The 26698-nt window shown below is 39.4% G+C and overlaps 2 protein-coding genes across 2 annotated transcripts in view; one reads left to right on the top strand and one right to left on the bottom strand.

Annotated features, from left to right (window-relative positions):
• Window positions 1-15962, top strand: part of SLC5A1 (solute carrier family 5 member 1) — a 28679-nt gene extending 12717 nt beyond the window's left edge. The window contains exons 5-15 of the mRNA XM_084539072.1: window positions 305-409; window positions 5420-5525; window positions 5777-5857; window positions 6261-6481; window positions 7499-7634; window positions 8458-8565; window positions 9675-9825; window positions 10443-10611; window positions 13321-13536; window positions 13870-13972; window positions 14838-15962. Coding sequence (XP_084395198.1) covers window positions 305-409; window positions 5420-5525; window positions 5777-5857; window positions 6261-6481; window positions 7499-7634; window positions 8458-8565; window positions 9675-9825; window positions 10443-10611; window positions 13321-13536; window positions 13870-13972; window positions 14838-15058 — 1617 coding nt within the window. The 3' untranslated portion in view covers window positions 15059-15962. The remainder of the gene's footprint in view (window positions 1-304; window positions 410-5419; window positions 5526-5776; window positions 5858-6260; window positions 6482-7498; window positions 7635-8457; window positions 8566-9674; window positions 9826-10442; window positions 10612-13320; window positions 13537-13869; window positions 13973-14837) is intronic.
• Window positions 15963-23599: 7637 nt separating this feature from the next.
• The window catches only part of RSPH14 (radial spoke head 14 homolog), a 92383-nt gene continuing 89284 nt past the window's right edge, over window positions 23600-26698 (bottom strand). Inside the window, exons 4-6 of the mRNA XM_084539077.1 lie at window positions 25798-26023; window positions 24845-24975; window positions 23600-24125 (exon numbers count right to left, since the gene is read on the bottom strand). Of these exons, the coding sequence (XP_084395203.1) occupies window positions 23884-24125; window positions 24845-24975; window positions 25798-26023 (599 nt within the window). The 3' untranslated portion in view covers window positions 23600-23883. The remainder of the gene's footprint in view (window positions 24126-24844; window positions 24976-25797; window positions 26024-26698) is intronic.

The raw sequence follows: 26698 nt of genomic DNA, 5'->3' as shown, positions 1-26698 counted from the left end.
ACAGGTCTTGAGTATTGCTAAGCCATTGAGTACAAGTACAAGAGATCTGAGTATGTTAAAACTGTACAATGTTTTCTGTATGTGTTTAAATAGTGATGGTTCTCAATTCTGAGACCTGAGATGAGAAGTATTTGATACTCTCTCCTTGTCCTCTGTGATTGCTAGAGCTGCTGTTCTTTGCAACTTCATTTGCAGCTCCTCTCCATTTGCCTTACACTCTTGCAGTATCTAAGTAGCAAAAAGCTTCCTCTAACTTGTGTGCATCTGTGCCCCATTATCTGAAACTTTGCCTACTCCCCCACAGGTGGTGACAATGCCAGAGTATCTGAGGAAGCGTTTTGGTGGGAAACGGATTCAGGTCTACCTATCAGTCCTTTCACTGATCGTGTATATTTTCACAAAGATCTCAGTAAGTAAAACTTTTACAACATTTTTTTCCATCCTACATTGATCTAAAGAAGAGAAACTCCCGTTTACATTATTACTCGCACAACTGGCTCAATTGCTTCCGATTTGGAGCCCTTGGTCAAATTAACGGTAGTAGAAATATGGTGTGTTTTCTTTCTTCTGTCTAGTGAGATAATGTATTCAGATCTGTTTTGCAGTCTGAGATTTTGGCTTCCTGGAATGTCTACGAGAAGCCTTTCTCTTGATACTTGTTGGGCTTTTTTTTTTAAATTACACTTTTTTTTTTTTTTTTTTTTAATTACACCTTTGTAATTTAAAAATTACACCTTAAAAGGTTTTTAAGGTGTAATCTAGAACAGGTCAGACTGGAGGGAACCTTGTATTGTATTAGTCTGTCTTAGGGATCTGTGAAACATGCAGAAGGAAAGGTTACAGCCTGTCAGCTTGTACCTTTTTTCTGCTTTAATCTTCTGAGAAATAATAGCTGCTGCTTGTTGAACCATTTGGTTTCAGTATCTTTTTGGCATTGCTTTGGGCAATGCTTAGCCCTTAGGCTAAGGAGAATTAGCATTGCTTTTGGTCTCTAGAGGGAAAAGAAAACTCTCAGGTTTTCAAGAAACAGATTTTATTTTCTCTCCAGACTTCATATTTACCTGTTTTAGCACTCTCTGATGGACATGTCATCAGCAATATAACTGAGGGAAAAGAAAAAAAGAGCAATGAAAAAAAGAGAATGATAGGAATTAGAAAATAAGGGAGTAGGGAAATGCAAAGGAAGTAAATGATAATAGCTGAGGTGAAAGGAGAGTAGAGAAGAGATTCTTTTAATGGGTAAGTGGTTGCTATAAAGTTTAAGGTGCTGAAAAGTTAATGTTTATTAAGTATGTGGTTGTGAAGTGGTGAAGAGCTGGTATTTTCCATATATCTTGAAACTACCAAGCCTCTGAAGAAGTCCACAGTTCAGGCATACCTCAATCTGTTGTTTTTCAGAAGTTGCCATGGCAGATTACTCTTTGCCCTCTGAATGGGAGTTGAATGATAATAGTGCAATTTAAGCTAAAAGATTGGCCTTTTGCTCTCATTCTCACATCTTCATGATAACTGATCCTTGCAAAGGTTATAAATTAAACAGGCTGGTACTGTGGGGCTGTCCTCAGAGCTGGATTTCTGTATATTTTAAAAGGATCAGTTAAATTTACTGTTGTGCTTACCTGAGATTTCTGATTACGCTAGCTATGTTGCACATGCCACAGAGTTCAGGCAGCTTTAGCAGGTGAGAAACACTTCCACTCTGATGACTCACAGTCCTATTCTGCAACACATTTGCAATAAGCCTGTTAAGGTGTTGTGCAGGTTCTGAATGTACCAGCTTTTATTTCCAGGCTCTATCATGCATAAGTATCTAGTCATGAAATTTCACCGTTTGATTCAGGGTGTCTTACTTTCAGGCAAGACAGGTTCTCCATATAAGCTTTCTGTGTGGTCATCAGGCTGAAACACCTTCTCCTATGCTTCTGGTCCTGTCTTATCAGGGAGCAAAGCAATAGTCAAGAGATCCATAGCAGCACAATGCCTGGGCCCCACTCTACCATCCTAGCTTCCAATGAACCCAGTTATTCCAGCTGTGTGTGGTGAACTGCCACAGAACTGTGTCTCTGTGCTATGCAGTGGAAGATTTGGTGCACAGGTTTCTCTGTCTCCGTCATTTCTCCCATCTGCCCAGAACAACTCTGTCAGTGTCAATTCCATGCATAAACACGGCTGTGATTGTTGTAGTATACCAACATATCTTTTGCACTGTTGCCTTACGTCACTATATTTGGTAGGGCAGGATTTGCCTAGGTCTGATTTACTTGTCATGTTTTATTCAGAATATGCAGAACAGTCAAAGTCCTTGAAGGTTTCAGTACTGTCAGAGAAAGTAAAAATAGGTTTTTCTGTAATGTGCTATACAACACCAGGCCTAAATTGTCTCCAGATGAACCAGCTCTAGGAGCACAGAGGTAAGGGTTGTTCCATCCTGGACCATAGCTTGCTTCTTTGTGCTGTGTAGAGATATGTATGTATGTATGCTATGTGGAGCTAGCACAAGTTTCTCTTCCCAGAGACACGTTGCATCTCCAGACATACCCACGTGTTGACAATCTGTGCCCTATCCAGCCTGGAGATTTGCATTTTACTTCCTCGACTGCTGCCTTTGTAAACACTCCCTTGTCGTCATCTGGGCTTACTGAGATTTGGTGTAGAAGGATGGCTTTCTGCCCTGCCCTTGACAGGCAGTCACACCTAGCAGTTTGACTAGCAGTGATACTTACTGCCACTTATCCTTCTAGAAAAACAACATCTTGTTTCCAGGCTAGTTATTTTATGTGCTGCTCCCTTGATTTGTTATAATATTATGTAATGCTCTTAGTAATATTATTATCAGGGTGCTTTCCAATGAATAATATAATATGTTGGTCATGTAACTTCTGCCATGCTCTTTCTGTCACACTACCCACCACTGTGTAATGATCAGATTATCTTTTTACGCATTTGTGCAAGGTTATTATTGCTTCTGTCTTTTCCTGTGCATCTTCTGTATATTTTTTTTTGGCATCTTACCTTGTATCATGGCTAATCAATCGCTTGTCAGGCAAGGTCATGCTGCAAGGTGTCAGTCTTTGGGATCAGGACATGTGATCATTCAGCCCAAATGATTTCTGCTGCACAGGCATCACGTGTACACGCTTCCTAAGCATGCAGTGCTGTGTGAGCAGAGCCCCTGGCAGCTTTCAGAATCTTGCTCAACAATAGTATTGCTGATATTGGCCATTATGCCAGTGAAGATGGTCTAGTGAAAACAAAATCTTGATGAAGAGTAATTAACTAAACTGCGACAAAACAAGGGAATGAAGATCTGAATGCTTTTGAAGAAATCAGAAATTAGATTTATCAGAATTCAGGGCATCTATTTACCAGGGGAAGGGCAGTAAGAAAGTTAAGCTCCTCTTAGAACTGCAGAGTGTAGAATGAATAGTGGAGTGTGGGGGTGTACTAACATTGCAGCTGATATACTAGTGATATACACAGTCTCCAATTTAGTTATAATGCATTCTACCAATTGTTCCTGCATGATCTGTGCATGGCTTTGGAAAGAGAGCTTGTAATGTAAAGGAAAGATTTACTCCATCAAAGATAAGATAAGGATTAAATAGTATCTATAAAAAGGTATTAATGGAGAAACAAGGAAGTATTGGAAGGAAATAATCTAATTGGGAGGGAGGAGCAGTGAAGCTGGAAGGTAACAGCAATTTAGAGGAGCTGATACATTGCTCAGGACACTAAATAATTAACTGTGTATTTCTTTCTGGGGGTCATTTTAGAACCATTAATATTTAATGCTATATAGGGTAAACTAAAGCCAGGAACAATAAAAAGCAGACTTATCCAGGACATACGCTGATCAGTGTTGCAAAAAGATAGGAAAAAATATTCCTATAGAAATAAGGGACAAAGTATATAGTCTAGCAGCCACTGGGGGGTTCAGATCTAAAAAATCCTGGTTCCTAACTTGAGATTGCAACATAAGAAACCAAATCATCTCAAACTGCTCCAGTGGCAGGGTTTTGGGAATCAGAGTGTTATGATTCACATGCTGCTTCTCAGTTGTCTTCTGCACATCGGGGTAGTTGAGCTGGAGGATCTCTTGCTGCAGAGGTCTGTACTACTTCCTCATTCTCCAAAGTGAACTGAGGGTGAGGTCATACCATGCGGTCTTGGTTTCAGTTACCTGCCATGTCATAGCTTCACCGACTCTGGAACAAAGAGGGTTTCTTCTTCCAGCATCCCCCGGCTAGCCAGACTGCATAACTGCATATTGGTATATCTGCCCTGCCTTACCTCAGCCTAGCTGTGGACAAAACGAGTCCATGTTGCTTTTTTTGTGATCCCAGGCTCTGGGATTCCCACCACCAGGCCTGTGGAATCTCCCATTATTCCAGCAAGCCGCCATCTGGCATCTGTCCTGAAGTAACTGTGTGTGCAAGCCTTATTCCAGAGCGCACACATCTTTGTCTCACAGAGCCTGCACATGGACAATTTCTGTTCCTTGGTTGAAGCAGTGTTTTGTAACTCCTGAGCTTGCTGAACCTTCTGAGGACTTGTGCTGTTAAGTGAGGACATGACTCCTTTGTAGAGCCGCATGGGAGGTGTGTTATATGGAAAGAAGGCATTCGGGTGGGATTGGATGTGAGTCCATGTTCATGATGCTCGGAGGGAGATGCAAAACTCTAATGAAAGGATGATTAACAGTAATATATTAGAAGTGCACTGGGGTAGATTATTCTGGCTGCAAATTTAGGTAAATAGCCTTGATGCAAATTATGTCTAAATCAGGAAATTACTTCTTGTGATTAATATCCCAGTAAAGATAGTGTTATTCTGAAACCTGGACAATCATTTTTACCCAAGAGCTAAAGGTCTCTTCTGTTAGCCAACTGTATGTCAATTACTCTGACAGGAACTTAAAAATAGCAATAACATTTTTGTCTTTAATTCCCATTTGTCCTGAACCAGTGAAACTAGCTGTACCACACATATGTAAGCAATAAAGGCAATTGAACAGATTTATTAGCATTAAAGGAAGAGAACCAAGCCGTGGCTTGGAGGTGTCACAGAGTCCATAACTTGGACATAGCAGTAAGTGTAATCCTAGCTTTAGGTAATTCTTTATTAAACAGTTTCTCAGTATGGGAACTCACACAGTAGAGGAGGTAAATGTAGCTAAAATGAGCCATTGCAAAACATTTGGAGATTCTTAGAAAAGTGTTACAGTTCTTTCACCGAAAGGTCCACAGCACTGAGACTGGCAGTTGCAGTAGAATGGCCTCAGTTTTTGTTTTGTACTTTTTTTTGTGCAGTACTCTAAGGGGGTAGTGTAGTTGTGTATTTCAGTACCCTAATCACGCACGTGTAATGTGCCATCATCAAGAACTTAAGTCTTGCCTAATCTGTCATTTTTATCTTTTAGGCAGACATATTCTCTGGAGCTATATTTATACAGCTGGCCATAGGACTGAATCTTTACGTGGCCATTATTATCCTGCTTGCTATTACTGCTCTTTATACCATCACAGGTGAGTTTGCAGAGCAGTCTGGTAAAATAACAAAGTTAGGGGATCCAGAAAAAAAGAAAGCAGGAAAGATGGGTAAGAGGGGAGAAATGAAAACCTGAAAGGGGTGCGTATTTTACAGTGGTCTTTGTTTGAAAGAGACAGGTGGTGAGAAAATAAAAATAAAAAGTAATTTAAAAGAATTCAAAAAGGATTTTCACAGAGTTGTTTGCACAGGGTCTAACCTATTTGTTTTGACATGTCTTTGCCGTTAGGTGGCCTTGCAGCTGTGATTTACACAGATACCTTGCAAACGTTTATCATGGTTGTGGGATCTTTTATTCTTATGGGATTTGGTAAGTAAATCAGATGAATTAAACTGGAATGTTCAATCACAAATCCCACAGTGCCTATGGAAATGTATCCTGCAGTGTGGAACCCTATTATCTTAACCAGCAGATTTCAGTTCATACACCCATTTATCATGGAATAAAATAGCTATGTTGTCAAGCCCTTTAGTTATTGAGACCACTACATTCCAAAGTACAGGAGAATGTATAAAATCTGTAGAAATAAGGGACACCTTCATTGTGTGAATACTTACAGAACACTGTGTACTGTTTTCTGAAAATGTTGATACATACTGGTTAGGGTTTTTTTACATCTATATTACAACATTTTTTCTCCTCACATTCTCTAGCTATATTTGAGATTTCAATATTATATACTTTATAGCTACTTTTACTTTCTCCTTTTCAGCATTTAAAGAAGTAGGAGGGTATGATGCTTTTATGCAGAAGTATATGCAGGCAATTCCATCCAATGTCTCCTATAACGGCACTACGATTAATGAAGATTGCTACACACCTCGGTCGGATGCCTTTCACATCTTCCGAGATCCTGTCAGTGGAGATCTGCCATGGCCAGGACTGATCTTCGGTTTGAGCATCCTTGCTCTGTGGTACTGGTGCACAGATCAGGTAATGTGGAAGCTAAATGCCTTGAAAATGTAGAACACAAAATTCTGCTGTCTAATGTGATCTAGGGGTCTTGTTCATTTTTTCTCTTCCCCACTGTAATTCAAAGCAAGGTTACAGAAATGGCAGTTACTTCTAGTCAGTGAATAGACTAGTCAGTGATTTTTCAGCTTCTGTTTTCTACACTCTTTCTGTACTAAATGGCTTAATTTTGAGGCTATTGGGCCATATGTACACAAGAAAATTGAATTGTATTCTTTCATTTTTTCTTACACAGTGCCCAGCAGATACAGTATATAATTGCTTTTTTTTTTCTCCCTATGTGACCATGTATAAAAACAAGAAGAGATATTGCAATGTGAACATTTTCTTAAGACACTATGAATTCAATGATCTCAGTTGGACTGGGATGATTCTCCATTCAATGATCCTAGTTTGTTTTCTATTTTTGCAGCTTCCATCTTTGCATGCATGGTCTTGGGAGGATACTCTTTATATATCTTTTTTTTTTTTTCAGTCTGGAGTCTCTTTCCCTCTCTTTCTTCCTTGTCCCTAAGATCTACCATCCAGTTTCCCTGGGAGATCACACTCACATGAGAATAGGAAAGTATGCTCCTGCAGCTATGACATGTGAATGTGCCCAGTCTCTAAGGAGTGATCCATTTGCCTTCTAAATTGAGGGAAAGATAATCTTTCACATTTTATAAAACAAATAAATTAAAAAGGCAATGTAATTAACTGTTTCATTCTTTTTTGGCTTTTTAGTCTGCTTTAAGAACATCTTGTGAGAAAGAGCCTTCGCTCTTAAATATATCCTGAATAAATTATATTTTCCTTTACTTATTTTAAATGTGTCTTTTTCATGTAGCTTGTATTTTTTTCTAGTGATGGGAATTGTAAACAGACTCTTCCACTATCACACAGGTTAAGAAGTACCTTGTGTCTGGAACTTGGCATAGTGTGTTTATGGAAATTATATTCTTGATTGAGTTATGTGTACTTGCTATGTCTCATTGACAGGTTATTGTCCAAAGATGTCTCTCTGGCAAGAACATGTCCCATGTGAAGGCTGGATGTATCATGTGTGGATACCTGAAACTCTTACCCATGTTTATCATAGTGATGCCTGGAATGATCAGCCGAATTTTGTATACAGGTATGCATATGTATACAGGAATGCAAATTTCTGCCAATCTCTCTCAATTTCCTATTCTCCATCCCTTTATATTGTCCTTTTGTCATCCAAATTGTCCAGGCACATGTGTGCACAAATACTAACTACCCTGTGAGAAGCCACAGGCTTTTCTCATTTCTCTGATTCAAGGCTTCTGCCAATGCTATTATTGTCCATTTTAGGACAGAGGAATTCCATAGTGTCCCTCCCCACTTATCTGCTATAGCCCTGTTCTGGCTGAATGAGTGGCATGTCCAGGATTGGTACTCTGGCAATAGAAAGAAGAGGGTCACAGTCACAGCATGCATATATATATATATATATATATATATATATATATATATATGTATATATATATATATGTATATGTATATATTTTGTCATGGATAGTCCTGAGTGCAGTCTGGGGGCAGTGCCAGTCTCTCTTTCAGTAACCATCCGTTTGTTTAACAGCAGGGCAATGGAGAGATGTTCAGGTTAGAGGGAAGTGTCTTCTTCGTGTTCCTCTGTTTGTTTTTTGAGTTGCTCTCTTTGTGTTATTCAGTCCTGGTCTGACAAATTAATCCTGATGTTTTTTGACCTGCAGCGCTTTTTAGTTTTTTGTTTGTTTGTTTGTTTAGACAGAGGAAAGGGAGGATGGGCTTAGAATCATCATCTTTCCTCCTAGCAGACTAAGAATGATATAGAGCATGTCAATCCAGTGGTTTGTCACAGAGAAATTTTAGAAACTACTAATTTGGAAGCAATCTGTTGATCTGTTGTTAATATGATTTTGTCTAACCCTGGCTCATTTTCCTCTTCTCAGATGTGGTGGCTTGTGTTGTTCCTGAAATCTGCGAGAAGGCCTGTGGCACTGCAGTTGGCTGTACCAATATTGCTTATCCAAAAATGGTAGTAGAACTTATGCCAAATGGTAAGACATTGTCTCTATTTGTTTTAAGAAAGGTGAGGGTACTGGACTGTAAATGTAGGTGACGGAGCCCAAATCTCAGATTTATTTATTTATTTATTTATTTATTTATTCTGAAAAAAATTTACTATTAATGGAAGGGGTAGTCTTTATTAGTTGTGGCTGTAGGTGCAGTATAGTTACTTGCTGACAATATCACCTTTCAGTTGGCAGACACTGGATGATGAAATGTAAATTGTGCTCCCTTTCTGTGGAGGTTAAAAGTAACATACTTTGCCAGCGGTTTATAGAAGACTGTCACTGTCAGGATTTCTGAGCTAGAGACAAACACCTGCAGGACTTATGCTAAACTCACTGAGGAGGGAGGAGAAGATATTCTGTATGCACATTGTCCTGTATAACGCCTGCTCAATGAGAGAATAAGGCACCAATTCATAGAGGACTAAGTTTACATACAGGGAAGAAAAATTTCTGCAGAAAACCCCAGAGCTGATTCACAAGGCTAGAAAAAACAGATTATGTTATTACGCAAACCATGGTACTTCCCTGATTTCTTTATACTTCCCCATTGTATTATAATAACCGGTGTACATGTGTTGTACAATGTGTTGTACTGTATGGTATAGTACTTCCTCATACTATGTTGACTAGATCATACTGTTTGGAAAAGTTGTTTACCCTGATTTTTAATCAGTAAAAGAAATTTACGTCAAGTAACTGGTTTACAAATCTGCTTACGGGCAAATGAGCACTGGAGAAATTATATTTATAACTCTTGGGGAAAGTCTACTTAGTATTTTTGTTTGTTTGTTTCAGCATGTAATCAGAAAGCATTCACAGAAGAAGTATCTGTGTTTTAAAAGCTCAAGTGTTGCTCTTAAAAAAAAAAAAAAAAAAAAGCTCTTATCACTGCTGTAAATAGCTTTTACAAAGCTCAGCAGGCGACGCTCTGTTGGTATTGCAAGAGAGTGGCAGGCAGGCATCAGCACATAAATATAACCACAGCTGATTGACTTGAAAGGGTCAGACAAGCTCTATGGATAGTGACACATACTGAGGTTCTTCACTGAATGCCTGTCTCAGTTTATGTATGGAATATTTTCGTTTTTCAGGTCTACGAGGTCTGATGTTGTCAGTCATGTTGGCCTCCCTTATGAGCTCCTTGACTTCCATTTTTAACAGTGCTAGTACATTGTTCACTATGGATATCTACACCAAAATTCGAAAACAGCCATCAGAGAAAGAGCTTATGTTAGCTGGAAGGTAAGGTGGAAACATAGCAAACACTAGATGCGTTACAGACAGTCTTCAAAAAAGTGCCAGAGTGAAAACCTGCATTTGCAGTGTTCAGGCAGTGCAGCAGTGGCCTCCTGTGGCCATCCAGGCAGTCCCATGTACGCTTCCCTTTTGGATGCTGTAGGACAATAAATTCCAGACCTTATTTCCAATTTAATTGACAGTGGCTAATTCTCAACACTTACTTCCTACTGCTATTCAAAAGGAACTATTTTAAGATATCTTTGTAGGCTTTACACCATACTTGGCATCAATGAACTAGTCTTCTAGCCGATCTGCTATTGATTCATCTCCAGACATAACAAACAAAGGAAAGAAGTGTTTTCCTCTGTTTTGATTGCATGTTTAGCTATATGCTGACTATGCTGACTGATAGTTGGCAGACAATATCCAACTTGGATTTCTTTTGTTTGTTCAGTGGTAATTGACCATTTTCATTGATTTTTCTGGCTGAAATACAAAAATAGGTATTTAAGTTATTGATTAATTGATGTGTTTTTTTAGATTTGTGTTTTAGAATTGATGTGTTTTTTGATAGATGCTTCTAAGCAGATGGCTAATTGAATATCTGGCTATGTTTACAGGGCATTTATGTTACTTTTAATTGGCATCAGCATTGCCTGGGTTCCTGTGGTACAGTCAGCTCAAAGTGGGCAGCTCTTTGATTATATTCAGTCAGTTACTAGCTATCTGGGACCTCCCATTGCTGCTGTCTTCCTGCTTGGCATCTTCTGCAAGCGGGTCAATGAGCAGGTAAGTACAAATTAGGAAAGAAATATGCTGCATGTTGCTCTAGTAATCTTTTATGATATTGGTCATCAAACTGTTTTACCAAACATCTCACCTTTCAACTTCATCTTGAACACTATGTACTTTTGTCAACAAACTTTTCCAACAAACATGCTCTTGTTCCATCCATTGTTTTCAAGTGCATTTAGGATTCAGTCTGGGAATTGATTTTGATTCTGAGAGCAGGAAACTGAGAAATGTACTTAATCCATATTTAAGTAGGTAACTCAGAAGGCATGAGGTCTGGTATGTGTTTTGATAGGACCATGGGCCAGTCACAGTAAGTGGGCAATTAACATTCTGAAAATTCAGAACATTATAACATTCAGTAACATTCTGAAAACTCAATACTCAGGAATTCAGTGTCTTTCCTATAATTCTAGGAATATCAATATTTGCCAATTGCTTGAGTTTGCTCCGAGAAAATTGAGTTTCATGAGAAAGCTAACAGAGAGAAATTAATTTGTGTTTTTGAATTTGGCTGAAACCTTTTTTCACTGTTTTTCCTCAAGACCAGTTCAGTGTTATTTTTGCGTATACAAAAAAAAAAAAAAGTTTATACACTAAAGGATGCTCTATTTCCTATTCCAATATGGCTATATCTCACAAATGGATTAAATCTTTGTGTCCTTCATTGACTTCATCTGTCATTGACTTTAGCTGGAATTTTGCCTGAGTAAGAATTTAGTATAATCCTCATGGGTTTGTGTATACTGTGCGCTTTAGATTTGGATAAATAGGGGAAAAAAGCATCAGAGCTTTTGAGAAGTGGGGCCTTGCATAAGATAAGCAATTACAGCATTGGACTTTATATGATGTATTTCTTGTTGAGAATCATTCTTCTTTTAGCTAGAAATGGGATTAACTATCTTGTCTTACTTTTTCTGACTTTGACCACTGAATAATTAAAACTTTTTTGTCCTTAAACCAGGCATTAAAACTAGAATATTTTTAAATTGGGATTTGTAAATTTGTGTTACTGTCATTAGTTATATGACTTTACAAAGTCACAGAATAGTTGAAATTGGAAGGCACAGATGAACTACTCCAACCCCCTACTCAATGCAAGATTAATAAGAGCAGGTTGCTCGGGTCCTGTCCTGTTAGGTTTTCAAATATATTCAGGGATGGAATCTCCAGAGCCTATCTAGGCAACCTGTTCCAATGTTGAATTGCCCTTCCAATAAATAAAAAAAAATAATAATCTGTTTAAACAGAATTTCTTGTATTTGAATTTGTGTCCAGACATATGTGTCTTTTATACTTTGGGCTAAAGCCGCGGCCAAATGAATGTAAAACTTCAGTGAAATTACTGGAACTTTTATTTCTTTTACCAGCTATGAATCTGGCTTTGTGTTTGTTATTTGCAGGACATGCAGCATAAACGAACCAGATGCTTATGATCAGCCTTAACTCACTTCCAATTCACTTTCTTGAGGCTCTAAGTCTGAGCTTGAGATGCTCGAGTTGGTCTCTGGAACTGCTAGCCTTGTTAGGGCTGTCCAGCATAGGGCTAGACAGATACAAAATGCCATGGGTGAACAATTGACTGTTGGGCTGGGCTCAGACAGTTGTAGGAAATTGGGTTACATCAGACTGGTGGCCAGTCACTAGCAGGGTTCCACAGGGTTCCATTTTAGAGCCAGTTCTCTTTAATGTTTTCATAAATGACTTGAATACAGGACTCAAACGTATACTAACTTTGACACTAAATTGGGAGAAGCTGTTGACTTCCTCAAGGGTGCAAAGGCCTTGCAGAGAGATCTTTACAAATTAGAGGGCTGTGCAGTTGCCAACTGCCTGAAGTTTAACAAGAGCAAGTGCCAGATTTTGCACCTGGGACAGGACAACCCTGACTATACATACAGATAAGGGGATGAGAGGTGGGAGAGCAGCCCCATGGAAAGGGATCTGGGGCTTTGGTTGACAGCAAGTTGAATCTAAGTCAACAGTGTGCCCTGGCAGCCAAAAGGGATGTGTCCTGGGGTGCATTGAGCACATCACTGCTAGCTGGTTGAGGGAAGGGATTGTTCTGCTCTGCTCTGTGCTGGTGTGGCCTCACCTTGAGCACTGTGTGCAGTTTTGCATGCCACAATATAAGAAGGACATAAAGCTATCAGAGTGTCTTAAGGAAGGCTATGAAGATGGTGAAGGGTCTAGAGGGCAAGAGGCATGAGGAGCGGCTGAGGTCCCTTGGTTTGATCAGCCCACAGCAGAGCAGGCTGAGGGGAGGCCTCACGGAGGCCTGAAGCTTCCTCATGAGGAGAGTGGAGGGGCAGGCGCTGAGCTCTGTTCTCTGGGGACAGTGACAGGACCTGAGGGAACGGCATGGAGCTGGGACAGGGGAGGGTCAGGCTGGGTGTCAGGAAAAGGTTCTGCACTGAGAGGGTGGTCGGGCAATGGAACAAGCTTCCCAGGGAAGTGGTCAGGGCACCAACCCTACTGGAGTTCAAGAAGTCTTTGAACAACACTCTCAGACATAGGGTTTGATTTTTGGATGATCTTGTGTGGACCTAAGAGCTGGACTTGATGATCCTTGTGGGATCATCACAACTCTGGATGTTCTGTGATTCTATGATTCTACCTGTTTCCTCCAGCAATTATTCAGATCTTAGAGCTCATTTCCATGCCTGAAATTACGCATTTTGATAACTTCTATCACTTTGTCTGCAGGGTGCCTTCTGGGGCCTGATATTTGGGCTGCTAGTTGGACTCAGCAGAATGATTGCAGAGTTTGCCTACGGAACTGGCAGCTGCGTGGCACCTTCCAACTGCCCATTCATCATCTGTCACATTCATTACCTTTACTTCGCAATAATTCTTTTTGGAGTTTCTGCCATCGTTATCCTGGGAGTCTCCTTCATGACTAAGCCCATTCCTGATGTACATGTGAGTATTATTGCACTCCTGCTCCTAGAGACATAGAACTCAGTGAAATCAATAGTTTTAAGCACTGTTATTTGGTATCTCTGCCTCGTATCTGCCTGGCATCTCAGCTATCCACATCATACAGTCTTTGTAAGAAAGTAAAGGAAATAGCCTTCATTTATCTGTCACAGACCTTCAGTGGCTATTAATAATATTAGATGTTGACTTCACAGACATTTGGGATGCTGTGGTCCTATAGCTTGTTTGTATGCTGGCCAGACTGATTTGTCTCTATGTACAAAGGCTGTAGCTTTGTAAACTCTTTTTTTTTTTTTTTTTTTTTTCTTATGGCAGCTTTACCGCTTGTGCTGGTCTTTGCGGAACAGCAAAGAGGAACGTATTGATCTTGATGCAGATGACAAGGAAGACATACCTGATGAAAAAGATGACGAGTCAGGTAATTGCTAAATAACTTAAGTTGCAATGTCTGCAGATGCTGTCAATATACTTGAGAATCCCTATTCTATTCCTAAAGGGTCAATAACATGCGGACTACTCAAAGAACAATATGCCCTACCCCCAACAACAACCAAAAACACAACCCCACAAATTTAAAGGACTAGTAAGGTGCCTTCTATCAATCTGTCCATCTTAGTGTAGATCAGAAGTAAAGGAAGAAATTCTTATTCTCTAGATAGCTAGTTGCTAGTCCTATGACTAAAACAATGGAGATGCTTTAGGTTAGAAGTGGTATACCTTGGCAGAACTGCATATGACTATAGCAGTTGGAATGAAATAAAGAGAATTCATTTGGAAATAGTGTGTAGTAGCCAGGATCAAAGGTGTAAAGATGTGGTGGGGAGAAAAATGGAAGTGAATTGCCAGATATCCATCTGGGAAAAAACATCAGCTTTCTTTGCTAGGCTTTCGGATCTGTGGTCAAGTTCTTTTTCATAAGTATCCTAAAATTAATTTAGTTGGCTTTTAATTTGAAGTATAGAAAGTACTGAAAAAATGGAGATAACAGGTTAAGTTTTGCAGCATGGTCTGCTTCTCAAATACTTGATCAAGTCTACATGCTACAAAAGGCCCTCTTGCACCATTTAGAAAATCACATTTATTTATTTTTTCCTTCTGGCTGAGCTGTAAAAACACAATATTAACTTGATTCTTGCTGCCTTATATTAAAATGTTTCCATGCAACTAAGACCATAAACCAGAGCTGCTATATTAAATACAGGAAGGTCCTCGGTCATAGAGAACTTCTAGTGCACGCAGTGGTCTGTGCTTACGTTTCATGACCAGTGTGTTATTCCTTCCAGTTTCAGAGGCAGGTGAAGAACCAGGATGCTTAAAGAAAGCTTACAACTGGTTCTGTGGCTTAGACCAACAAAAAGGACCCAAACTCAGCAAGGAGGAAGAGGAAGCATTGAAGCAGAAACTGACTGACACAACAGAAGTGCCACTTTGGAGAAATGTTGTGAATATCAATGGCATCATCCTATTGACTGTGGCTGTGTTTTGCCATGCCTTTTTTGCATAAACCTCTGATTACAGTTCTGAAATTGTACTGTATTGGCAAGCAAAACCAATGACTTGTAAATTTACAGTTAGACACATTTAGTATTTTCATGGTCTAAGTTTGTAAAAATCAGGGTGATTTACTCACTGATTTTGTGATCATAATTTCAACAATCTAAAGATCAAGACCCCTGAGATTTCAAGAGAGAGAATTTCCATTTAGAAATTGAATCATTCTAAGTTCAGAATTCCATCCAATATTCAGAATTTCCATCCAATATTCTCTCTTCTCGTGATACATTTCATATTTTAGGTGCAGAACAAGGTTGCTTGAACTGTATTTCATGAGTCATATGTCAGGGTTTGTGAACTATCTGAACTATCTTTTATCTTTGATACTACTTTAATTTTCAACCATTTCTCTTCTGATTGTGTATTTTTTGTCCTTTCTCCTACAATAATTTGATTACTAAGACAAACAAACAACTGAGGGACTGTATGGATTCAAGCTAAACAATCACTTTTGTTCCCTCCAAGTACAGAATATCTTAAGTAAAGGATTTATGTATATACTGATATGTTTAACACTACATCTAACTTTCCATTATCGCTTTTTTCCACTTTCACATTCTATGATATTTTTCATCGTGTTATGGTTCTCAGTAATAAGCGGAACACTAACCATCTGAACTGATTGCCTTTTGAAATTAGACAAAACATAATTCAATGATCCTAATAAGAATTCTACTTATGACAGATTCTTTGTTTAATGTTAACTTCAAAAGGTCCCCCCTCTTGTATATTTTAATATGTAACTGTACTTGAATGTGAAGCTTTTTTATACAAAATGCATATATTATATATACATACAGCACATTATATATATGCACATATATTTTATATATTAAAATATATGTATGTGTGTATATATTTATTTATTTATTACTGATTGATTCCTGTCTTGGTATGTCAAAGTTGATCTCTACCCACAGTTATTAGGGCCTCTTGATCCTGGAGATGGTGTTAATATATTGCCTCTCTATGAACTGTACTACAAAACAATCCATGAACATCGCTAAAAGCTCAAAGCATCAGAATGCTGGTTTTGCATTTTGCTTTCCAGCACATTTGAGACCTTTGTACTATTTCTCTGAAAAACTGTGAATCTTTCTTCTGAAGACTTCAATGAGAAATATAATTCATGCTGTATGAAACTTCAGTAGAACAGTATGAGCTAGCATAACAGTTCATGAAGGAGAACAGTCACAGCTGTGGGACCACAGCCAAATCAGTCTGATTGTCTCCAATTGGTAAGTTTGAAACCAGCTGGAGAAACAGAAGACAGATGTAACTCTTCAAGGCAAAAAGCAATAGATCTTATCATCTAATTCAGCTCTTTGGGAAATCAAGTGCAAAAAGAAGACATCAGCTGCTGTAGTCAAGCCACAGCACAATTCCTTGTTGCTATTGCACATTGCTGCATTGTTGCAAAGCATCTCAGTGTGATGTGTCTTACCACAGCATTCTATAGCAGGATGCATCAGACTTGCAATAGGTGCATCTAAATAGGAAGCCAGGATCATCTCTGCCCATGATGTGCTACACCACATCACTGCTAACTCCTGCAGCTTTAACCACTCTCACTTTGTAATCTTCTGACAATGTCTTTTCTTCATTTGGATCTAAAATCAAATGATCAGCTGCTCTTCAGTGTATGTCTGCAGTATACAGAAAGGGTTTGCATAGTCCAGGTTAAATCATCGCTATTATAAATACCACTGCAAACCTTTTTCTTACAGTTAATACAGTAATATAGCATTTTAAAGACCATGGAATTAATTATATTTAATGGATTATGAAGACTTGTATGTATTAAAGTATTTGTATGTTTTGAAGCATTTGGTGTCCACAAAATGATGGGATTTTTATATAATGTAATGGAAGACAGAGAAACTTAATTTGGTGTCTAGGTTTTGGCTCTGTGTAATAGTAATGGACAGCAAGTAAGAAAACTTCCAGAAGAAGATTGCCCAGATCCCTCTTTGTCATGCTCTGTTACAAAAAGAAAATATGGTGAAATTGCATGGCCATTTGGATAAAGACAGACAGCGCAACTGATATCCTAGTAGGCTAAACAGTCTTTAGATGACCTCCTTGTTAATTGGTCACTGTCACTTCATTTTCTTTCCAGGGTTAAAGTATTTTGAAAAATTAATTTTAACAGAGACATTCATTGTACATCTTCAACAACCTGCTTGGTTCAGATCTGAAAACTGGATATTGTTAGAGGCCAGGGTTCAAATATTCATGTGGAGTTTGACTACTCGTTAGGGTAGTCCTCTAATTTTGTAGAATTGCACAATGCAGGGCAGTTTTCCTGTGGACAACTGATAAAACCTTTTACCTTTATATTAACAGTTAAACGCCACCTCAGGTTGGTACGTATTGCAGTCAAGAGCAGCTTCATGATTTTAAGGAAGAAAGTGACTTTTCTTCAGTTCTTAGTGGAACAGTGTCCGTGTTGTAGCTGTTGCTGTGGGGTACTCTAAGACAAAACCCCAAAAGTAGCTTACACAGTCCTGGGCCTTCTCATGCTTTAGAAAAGCAAATAGTTAGTGCATGCTTGTTCCATGTTTGACTGTAAATTTTGAAGTACTTATAGTTAATGGAGAGACTCCAGATGTAGCCCTGGCTAATAGTAAAATGTAAATGAAAAAAATATAAATCATCATAATACAACTCTGTTTTGGGTGACCCTGAGACATCTGGCTTACCCTGGCAGGTTAGATGTAGGGTTACAACTTATTTTAATGGCTTTTAGTTAGATATAGAGTATTATTTTAAATGAAAGGTACAAAATAAATTGAAATACAATTAAAAAAAATCACGTAGTAGCACTGTAAGCCAATTACAGCAGCATGTAAAGAACACGTTCCAAAAAAATCAGATCTTTAATTCAAGAATGACTATATCGTTTATTTCCAAGCCAAATCCTGGAAAGGGTAACCACTCTTCATTTATATTTTCATTTTTCTGTACCACTCAACAAATGTATCCAAGTACCTTGCAAATGTTAATTACTTTGGTTATGAGAACACTCTGCTCTTAGAACTTGGTCTTATTCCTGTTTTGTTAAGGGAAAAGCTCATGCACAGACGTGCAAGTCACTGGGGAGGGGAGGTCTGTAGCTTAATTTGGAACAGATGTGCAGTAAACACTGCCTGGTTTTGACCAAAATGCCCATGGTGAATTAAGGCCTAGCCCAAGGCTGAGTTCTTTAGGTGCAAGTGACTGTGGTGAACTGAGTAACATCAGCAGCTGCAACTGTGATTGGCTCGACTCCTGCTTGGGTCACTTTCTCCACTGGCAAAATTAGGAATGTTCATGTGAAGTAAAACTGATACAGAATGGGGAGCAAAGAGGAATGATAAATAGGTGTTATCTCTAGTGTTGGCTGACATTCAGAGAAATGCTATAGAGCCTTGGTTATTGTCTTTGAAGAACTCTTGAGTTAATTTGTTTGAAGAACTGGATTGGAGGAGCATTACAAACCAATATTCCTGGGATCACACTGCAGAGAGAAAGGTGACTGGAAGGTTGTGGAGTCACAGGTAAGTTCTTCTGAAGGAGGGTTGCTGTGGTTGGTTGTTTTTAATTTAACGCTCTTATTTCCTAGCTGCAGGTCTCTGCAGGTGTTCTGCATATGCAGTGTTACTGTGGGGCAGCAAAATAGCGAGGGAAGAGAGCAGCCGCTTCAGCTTCCCTTGTTTAACCTGAAATGCAGCATCACAGGTTTAACAACAGAGGGCGATACATCGCCAAGATCAGCAACTCCAGGACGAACAAATAACTCTTGGTGATTCACAGCATTTTTAATGGAGTGTGTATTGCCTGTTCTAGAGAATTTAAAGGGTGGAGTAAAACGTAACTCACTCCGACATCTCGTTCCGATGACAGACAGTATAATGTGCAGTAGTGCCCAGGTTATTATCCTTATTAATAAAGCAGGTTGGGTTATTTTTCTTGCTGAGGAACACTACATCTTGTCAGCTACCCCAGCCAGCTGCACGAGTGCAGTTTCCCTGAAGTTACCACACCTGCCCTCTCCTCACCTGGCAGTGCTTAGGGCTAGAGCAGCTCCCCTGCTCTCCTTAGGGTGCTTGGGAGAACTTCAAGCTCAGGTAAGCGTGAACTCATCCTTACTCCATGTAGCATTTGTACTTACAATATTGGAGCTTATGACTAGAAACTTTTATTCAAGTTATATTTAAAGCAAACTATTTATAATCATTTTTCACTCACTCGAGTTTACAAATTTTGATAGAAATAGATCCTGGACTCGAATTTTTCAGCACATGAGTTTTGCATATAGTCAGAGAAAACACATTCTGCCCTTCTGGTTTAATGTAATAAACAGCCAAATTTGACTTACCTGGACTCTTTAGACAAATCTCTCACTTCTATGCATTTTTAATTTGATTTTTTTTTTTTTTTTTAATATAAAATATAGTTCTGGCAAGCAAAAACACTCCCTTTGGAACATGAAGAGATTAAAAGCTGCTATTTCCCAAAGCAGGATTTATATGAGAACAGAATGGTTTCTAGGTCCTGGACTTTTGAAAACAAATGGGGACAGGGAAATGAATCTGTAGTTGCGAGAAGAAAGGTATGATATTCTTAACGTTCTGGAAACTTATAGGGAAAAAATGATAAACTTTACATCCAAAATGAGCTCTACCTGTGAGGAATGTTGCACACCAGGCTGGTATATATGAGGGTCTTGCTTCCCCACAAACTCCTGGGAACTCCCATGTTCTCCTCCTGGTATCACAGAACTGTTGGGCAGCTGACTTGAAATCTTCATCTGTGTAGAATGTAAGTGAATTAATTCCAGTATTGACCCAGGACCACATTAATTTTATCGGGACCTTAATTGGTGTTGGCTTCGAACCAAAAAGACTAATTGTTTTCCATTGATGTTAAAATCTGCTGAGGTGCTTATGTTGTCATAGCGTAGAACACTGTTAGTAGAGCATGTAGTGCTAAAGGCAGATGTTCTCTACACACAGCATTTCTTTTGAAACAATTTAATTATAGTATGGGATAATGCCAGATCCCAGGCACATTAACTAGTATGTTAATTTAAGCATGTATTAAGCAATACAAAAGGATATTTAGCGTTTTTGTGATGAAGTTTATTGCAGCTTTATTACTGAGTATAATTAACTGGAAGCTAAGTCAGTCCAAGGGGAAGCACTTGTCCGTCATTCTGCTGTGTTTCTTTGATCCACCTGATTGTTTTACTGACACCTAGAGTGCTAATTGCCCAGCCTCAGACATTAAGGGCTGTTTGTCTCTCATTCCAAAGTGGGAAGATAGCTGTGGACAGCCCTGGCACTCCCTGTACACACTGTATTCCAGAACTGGCGCTACTCCTCATCTGTGTGTTGACATAAGCACGTGTCTAGGGCTAAATCCATGATGTAGAATCATGGAGTGCAGGATGGAAAGCATGTCCTCATTTGAGAAAGGAGAGAATGCTCATAGAACACCCTCAGTTCTCCAAGCTGTCCATTTAGAATCACGTAATATCAGTGTCATTGCCTTGTTGGGGAATTTCCTAGGGCATATAAACTTTACCTGTTCCTGCCCCTGGACTTGCTATTACAGGGGGTCTCTTCATTTTATCGGAATGTCAGTACTAGAATTCTAGGATGCATTTTTCATTTTGTTCACTGTCTTAAGGGCAACGTGGTACTCAGCAATTAAGTAATAACTGACAGAAATCAAAATATTGCTAGGGTCAGAGGATATCTTGGGTTAACCTATAAATCAGCATTAGTATAACTTCATACATCTTGTTCTCCTTTGTTTCAAGACTTTGTGTATCTCAGACGAGACGGCAAATCCTTCCTCATAAGGACTTTCTTTTCTTTTTAGGTATGAAAATTCATTAAGTGATTATATGCTAAGTTAGAGAATCAAAGTTTAACAATGGAGAATAAAATACCGAGAATTCCAAACCTAAAAAATCTGGGATTGTTCTGTGTATTTTCTACCTAATTCTTTTTACCCTATAATTTCTGTTCATGCCACTGCTTTTCTATTTCATATAAATTTTGGGTCAACCTAGCTCATTCAGTTTTTCACCAGTATCTTCTCTATTTGTAAAAACTTTTTCAAGGACTTTTTCCTGATTGCTTTGATTTCTCCACTACTGTCTCAGGGCTCTGATCTTACCTTCCATCTTACAGGTGCTGTTTTAACAGGGAGATTGAGAAATATACTAGCGTCCGTACTTCAGAGCTCAGTTAAGGCTTTGCTCCATTTTTGTACTGTGCATGTGTGTAAGACAAGAACGCAGATACCATGTTAGAACCTGATTTGGAAACTGTTTATGTTGTCTCTAAAGCAATGATGAGGCAGATGTTCAGAGTGCAGTGCTTAAGGTCCAAGTCGGCTAATTTTCTTGTCAGAGCAGTTCAGTCTGAATGGTCTTATTTCTACATCTGAACAAGCTAATTATTCTCCTAACTCATTGAAATGCAATACCTGATTTATCAGGGCAAAGGCTGTGACAGATGTTTGAAACTGAGCCAAAATGATCATTACTGTCTTTTCCTACTGCAGTTCTGTAAGTGTAGGTGAGACTTCTGACTCGCACTTATCGAACTGGATGCACTCAGGCATTGATATGTGTTACATGTGAGTGCCTTATGTCTGTTGTGCATGTTAAGTGTGCTGAAAAGGCAGAGTTCCTTCAAGACCCTGGCCAGAGGAAACAAAACCAACTGACTCAATGCTTTTAAATCACATCTTTATAGGGCAGGGAAGTCTTCTTCTGGTTAAGCTATGGAAGAGAAACCTTTTAACTTTAATCACGCTTGCAGTTGCTAGAATAAGCTTACACTTTTCAGTTTGCAGTGGGACACTGGGTTTCTGCAGTAAAAAAGCTGCCCTGACAGATAACCGCTGTGTAACCAACGTGCAGCTTCTGTTTAACTACAACTTCTGTCTAGAAGAACACCATGTGGGAGCAAATACCTGAGTGAAAATAAATGGGATTTCTTGTGAAGCTGAGTCACCTGCACCATGACGGCTGCTGTGGGCACTTCTAATGGCCAGGAATTGTCCTGCAAACTTGCTTCATTTCTTCACCCAGGCCTTCTCTTGATGACTTTTAAATTACACGCTAGCAACTGCAGACAGAGGAATTTACAGTATCAGTAGTGACCTGCCTTGACTACACAGTGAGCAAAATATTACTGAACTTCCGTTTCATCTGCTCTTCAGCTCCAAAATCAGAAACTACCTTATTTCCTTCGGGCAATTTATGTCTTCTTGGATAGGCTTGTTTCAGACAGCTTGAACTTTCGAAGTTATATTAAATTCTGTGAAGTAAAATTCATTAGAAAAAAAAAAGGGAGAAAAAAGCATTTTTTTTTCAACTAGGGGAGTGACATTTTCAGTTCTCTGTTTTGTTTATCTCCTCATCTCTTTGTTTAGACAGCCATTAATCATAGAATACTGTGGGCTGGAAGGGACCTCTGGAAACTGTCTTGTCCAACTTCTGTTGGACTAGACCATAATATTAGTATTGGTTTTCCTCTCAAACTCTCCATCTCCCCTCAAAATGAGCCACAACAGCAAAATTCTTCCATTCTGGCAGAACACCTCCATTTTCATTATATTTGTTGATTTTTTTTTAAATTTTATTTATTATTATTATTTTTTTTAATGCAAAGGATAGACCACAGCTCTACGAAAGTACAAAATAGCAAGTAATAGCCAAATGCAAAGGCATGTTTGTTCCATAATCTAACAAACTTCAGATTGGGGCTGATCCCTCTTATGTTGGAGGCACTGGGTTCCCCAGCCAGGCTTTCCAAGGGCTACCTCAGTAAAGCCTTGCTGGTTTATTTTCTCCTTAGTGTAAGTGTGGATAACTGCACGTGGTGACCCCGAGCCTGGCACCAAACATACGGAATGGGAAGGGCTGTCTGCTGAGATCCCCAGCAGGTTAAGAACCTGGGCCGTGGCTGGAGCTAAGGCTGAGGGAGGGGCTGCAGGCACACAGCAAGAGGGGGCTCAGAAGGGGCCACTGAGGTGCAGTGGTGGCTGCTGTCAGCTGGGGGCGTTGGAGCATCCCATGGATAAACCTCATCGCAGGGAGGGATGGGTGGAGTTGCTCTTAGCACGGAACACTGGGGCCCTGCACCAGACTCATTGCTGGCAAGTCTTGTCAGTGACAGAATTTGTTAGAATGGTGCTGAAAAGAATTTGGCTATGCTTCAGGCTGGGAAAGCCTCAGACTTCCCTAGGGGAAGCTTTTCTATGACATTGCCATTGATTTTTTCAATGATGATGCTCTAAATGGTTCTAATCCTGTGTTCAACATATGTTTGCAACAAAACTCATGTAAATGCTTTTTGCTAGGTCAATTTCCCAGCACAGCCAAGTTTGCTGGAGAGGTTAATTATGAACCTTTCTTTCTAATATAATTAGTTATTGATTGGTGTCTGACAGACTGCGATTAAAAAAGAAACAGCAAAAAGCGAGAATACGAAGACTACACAAAGGACCAGTTTCTTGTATGACAGAAAAAACTTGGTATCTCAGGAAATAACTCCTGGTAGAGAGTTCTAGACTTGCTACCTTTCCTTTTTCCCCATCGCTCTGCTTGTGACCTGTAAGACAGATGTGAAACAGTTGACAAATGACTTTTCAGGAGGAACTGTTTTTGAGTAACTGAGAAAGAGTTTTGTTTTCGAAGGTCGAATATAATCATGCAACTTTTACAGCAAAACAACAACAGAGGGCAATAGATCTCTATGAAATATCACATCTTCAGAAAGGTTTCCATTTGATGACACGGATGGCAATTTCGGCAGCTCTTCTCACTGCCTCACAGGGATCATTCAGACACTGCTGAAACGTGTCTGTATGATCTAGGAGTTTCCTGCGGCCCTCTGGTAGCTCAGCCAGCACGGTGAGGGTTTTGATTGCGCTCAGACGGGCTTTGCTGGTTTCCCCAGCAACCAACTTCAGTAAAGGTGGAATGGCTTCAGCACCTAGGGCTGAGAATCTCCCTGTGGAAAAATAAACTTGCTTTAAAATGTGTTATTGCATGAAATCAACAAGATTTTGATTTTTTTCTTTTGACTCCCTGCCCAGTTACAGCTCTGAACACCCAGACTGTGCAGTGTGAAGACATAGGACACACTTTTCTCTTGAAAACCAAAGCTAGCTGCCAGCTAGCTTTTATTTTTAAGAAAAATGATCTTAGTTGACTTTTTCTGCCTTGCACATTATTATTTCATTTGCAACAAAATATCTGAGAGGGTGTGAGACACCAAGTGATAGGATAAGCTGTTTTTTTTGGGGGGGATTAGATGCCCTTAAGAACATCCTCCATTCCTCTATTTTTAAAGACACTTCAAACACTGAGATCGATGCCTGTGTTGTCTTTGGAAGACGGGGGACAGTTGCAGAGGAGGATTGGAATACAACTACTGTTATTAAGAGTCTTTTATATCTAATTATTCACTCATCACACTGAAAATTCAGCAGTTAGTATTTTCAGTGTCTTGTAACTTACTTGAGAGAACCACCAGCCTTATTAATATTCACTCCTCTCTTAGCTGTGAGAAACTGCCTATGAAATGTCCTGATCTTACAATTTCTGGCACAGCTTTTATGCTACTAGAAACAGAGGATTTGGGGGGGAAGAGAACAGGGGCACAGGTATTAAGTTGCCTTAAAATTGGATTTCCGAACAGCAGCCAACAGAACTGCCTCTTTCTCTTACCCTGAGGTTTAATGGTAGCAAACATCAGCGCTCCTGTTGCGCTAGCTTGGACTTCAGGATCTGTGTCTTCTAACAGGCTCACCAGCACAGGAATAACTTCACCTACCACAATTTTTCCCTCTGGATGGGTACTGTGCAGAAAAGATGGTTAAGATGCTTTCTTTAACTGTGTCTGCTAAACATGCAACTACCCGCAGCTTCTCCCCATGTCTGGCTCCCTACAGCGCTCCTTTGTTTCATGACGGTGGTGCTGACACAGTCCTCCTCTCCTCTCTGTTCTATTTGGAGTCTAAATGTTCTGACTGTTAGACTGTTGGAAGCACCACTACCCAGACGCAAAGAAAAGAGAGGGAACATCTGTTTATGCCTGGTGTCTAGTAAGTCTACTTGCTGATAAAATACCAATTATTATCATATTAACCTATGTGTGTGGGCTTAATAATTTTTAGGCTATTTTTAGGTGATGTTTGGATTTTTCTCTTTTTACTTCCTGTGATATGCTGGAGACTGCCAGCAGCAAGGAACAGGATGTAGGAAGAAGTGTGCTGGTTCTCCTAATGGCAATTTAGTTAGAAACCAGTTTGATGAACCCCAAACAGATTCAAACCAACTGCTATATTAGGGGTCTGCAAGGAATCATTCTTTCAGGTCAATTCTGTCTCTTTCCAGCTTCTTACATGTGGGAAATGTTTAATATGGCCCACAAGACAAACAATACAAAAGAAAAATAGGAGGAAAAGGAACAACTTATCAGCCTCTACTTTCCTCAGTGATTTGTAGCAGTTAGAATTTTTAGAGGTCTTCAACCTGTGTGTGCATACAGGCTGATATTATTTTCCTTGTGAAATATAGCAGCTTCAATGTATAGTGGAATAGCCACTGTACATTAATAGACTCGACTGAGTTCATTAGCATTTTCTTGGGCTTAAGTGTTATAGATAGATTTCTTTTACCCAATTTCTAAAAGGACCTGAGCTGCTTTGCTTCTGATGGTCACTGATGAATGTGTGAGCTTTTCCTTCAGGATGGTAATGGCACCACTTGATAGAGCTTCAGAAGCCTCCACACGTAGACAGTTGGAGAGTGTATCTAGGATTAGCTCCTGGATTTCATTCAACTCAGACTTCAGTTTGAACATAAGTAAGGGAATCAAACCAGCATGCAGTATGTCAGCAGCCCCTGCAGGAGGAGATACAAGAGACATGGGTGAAAGTGTGAGTGCATTTTCTATTTCTGCCTGTACTTTGAATTTTTTAATAGGATCAAAATGTATATGATAACTCATTTCCTTACACAGATGTGGGACTGGGACATGGAAACTATTACAACACCAGACTGTTCATGAATGCCGTCTTAGCATTGCTTCCACAGTGAGCTTCCCCAACGGTTCTGTGAAGACATCAGCCCAAGTAACACCCCCAATTGCTCTGTGTTTCCAGTTCTCCCCACCATAACATTTTTCCCAGAATTATTCCTGCTAAGAAGATAGATGTAAGGCACCTTACGTACAACTGTTATACACACCTTATATACAACTATTCTCAACAACAACAGATGCTGACAGGCTGAGATGTGAACCTTTAGAGCTAATACTTTGATACAATTCTTCACTATGGTTTCTGCAGGGGAAGACAGGTTTTGGAAACCATCAGCTTCCTCGCACATTTCTTTGCAGTAATTCTGTTATGGGGGAAAATCACATACTGAGCTTTCCATCAGTCAGTACATATGCACTATTTCATAAAGGGAACAGCATCAAAGGTAAAATGATCGTCATCTGCACTGCAAGTGATGTCTTTGCTATGAACTAGTGACTGACTCTTACACAATACTAAGTCAACACCGAAGGAGCAG

The sequence above is a fragment of the Aythya ferina genome (assembly GCF_964211825.1).
Source record: "Aythya ferina genome assembly, chromosome: 17".
NCBI lineage: Eukaryota > Metazoa > Chordata > Aves > Anseriformes > Anatidae > Aythya > Aythya ferina.
The sequence above is the reverse complement of the archived record's forward strand: the minus strand, read 5'-3'. Positions and strand labels throughout refer to the sequence as shown.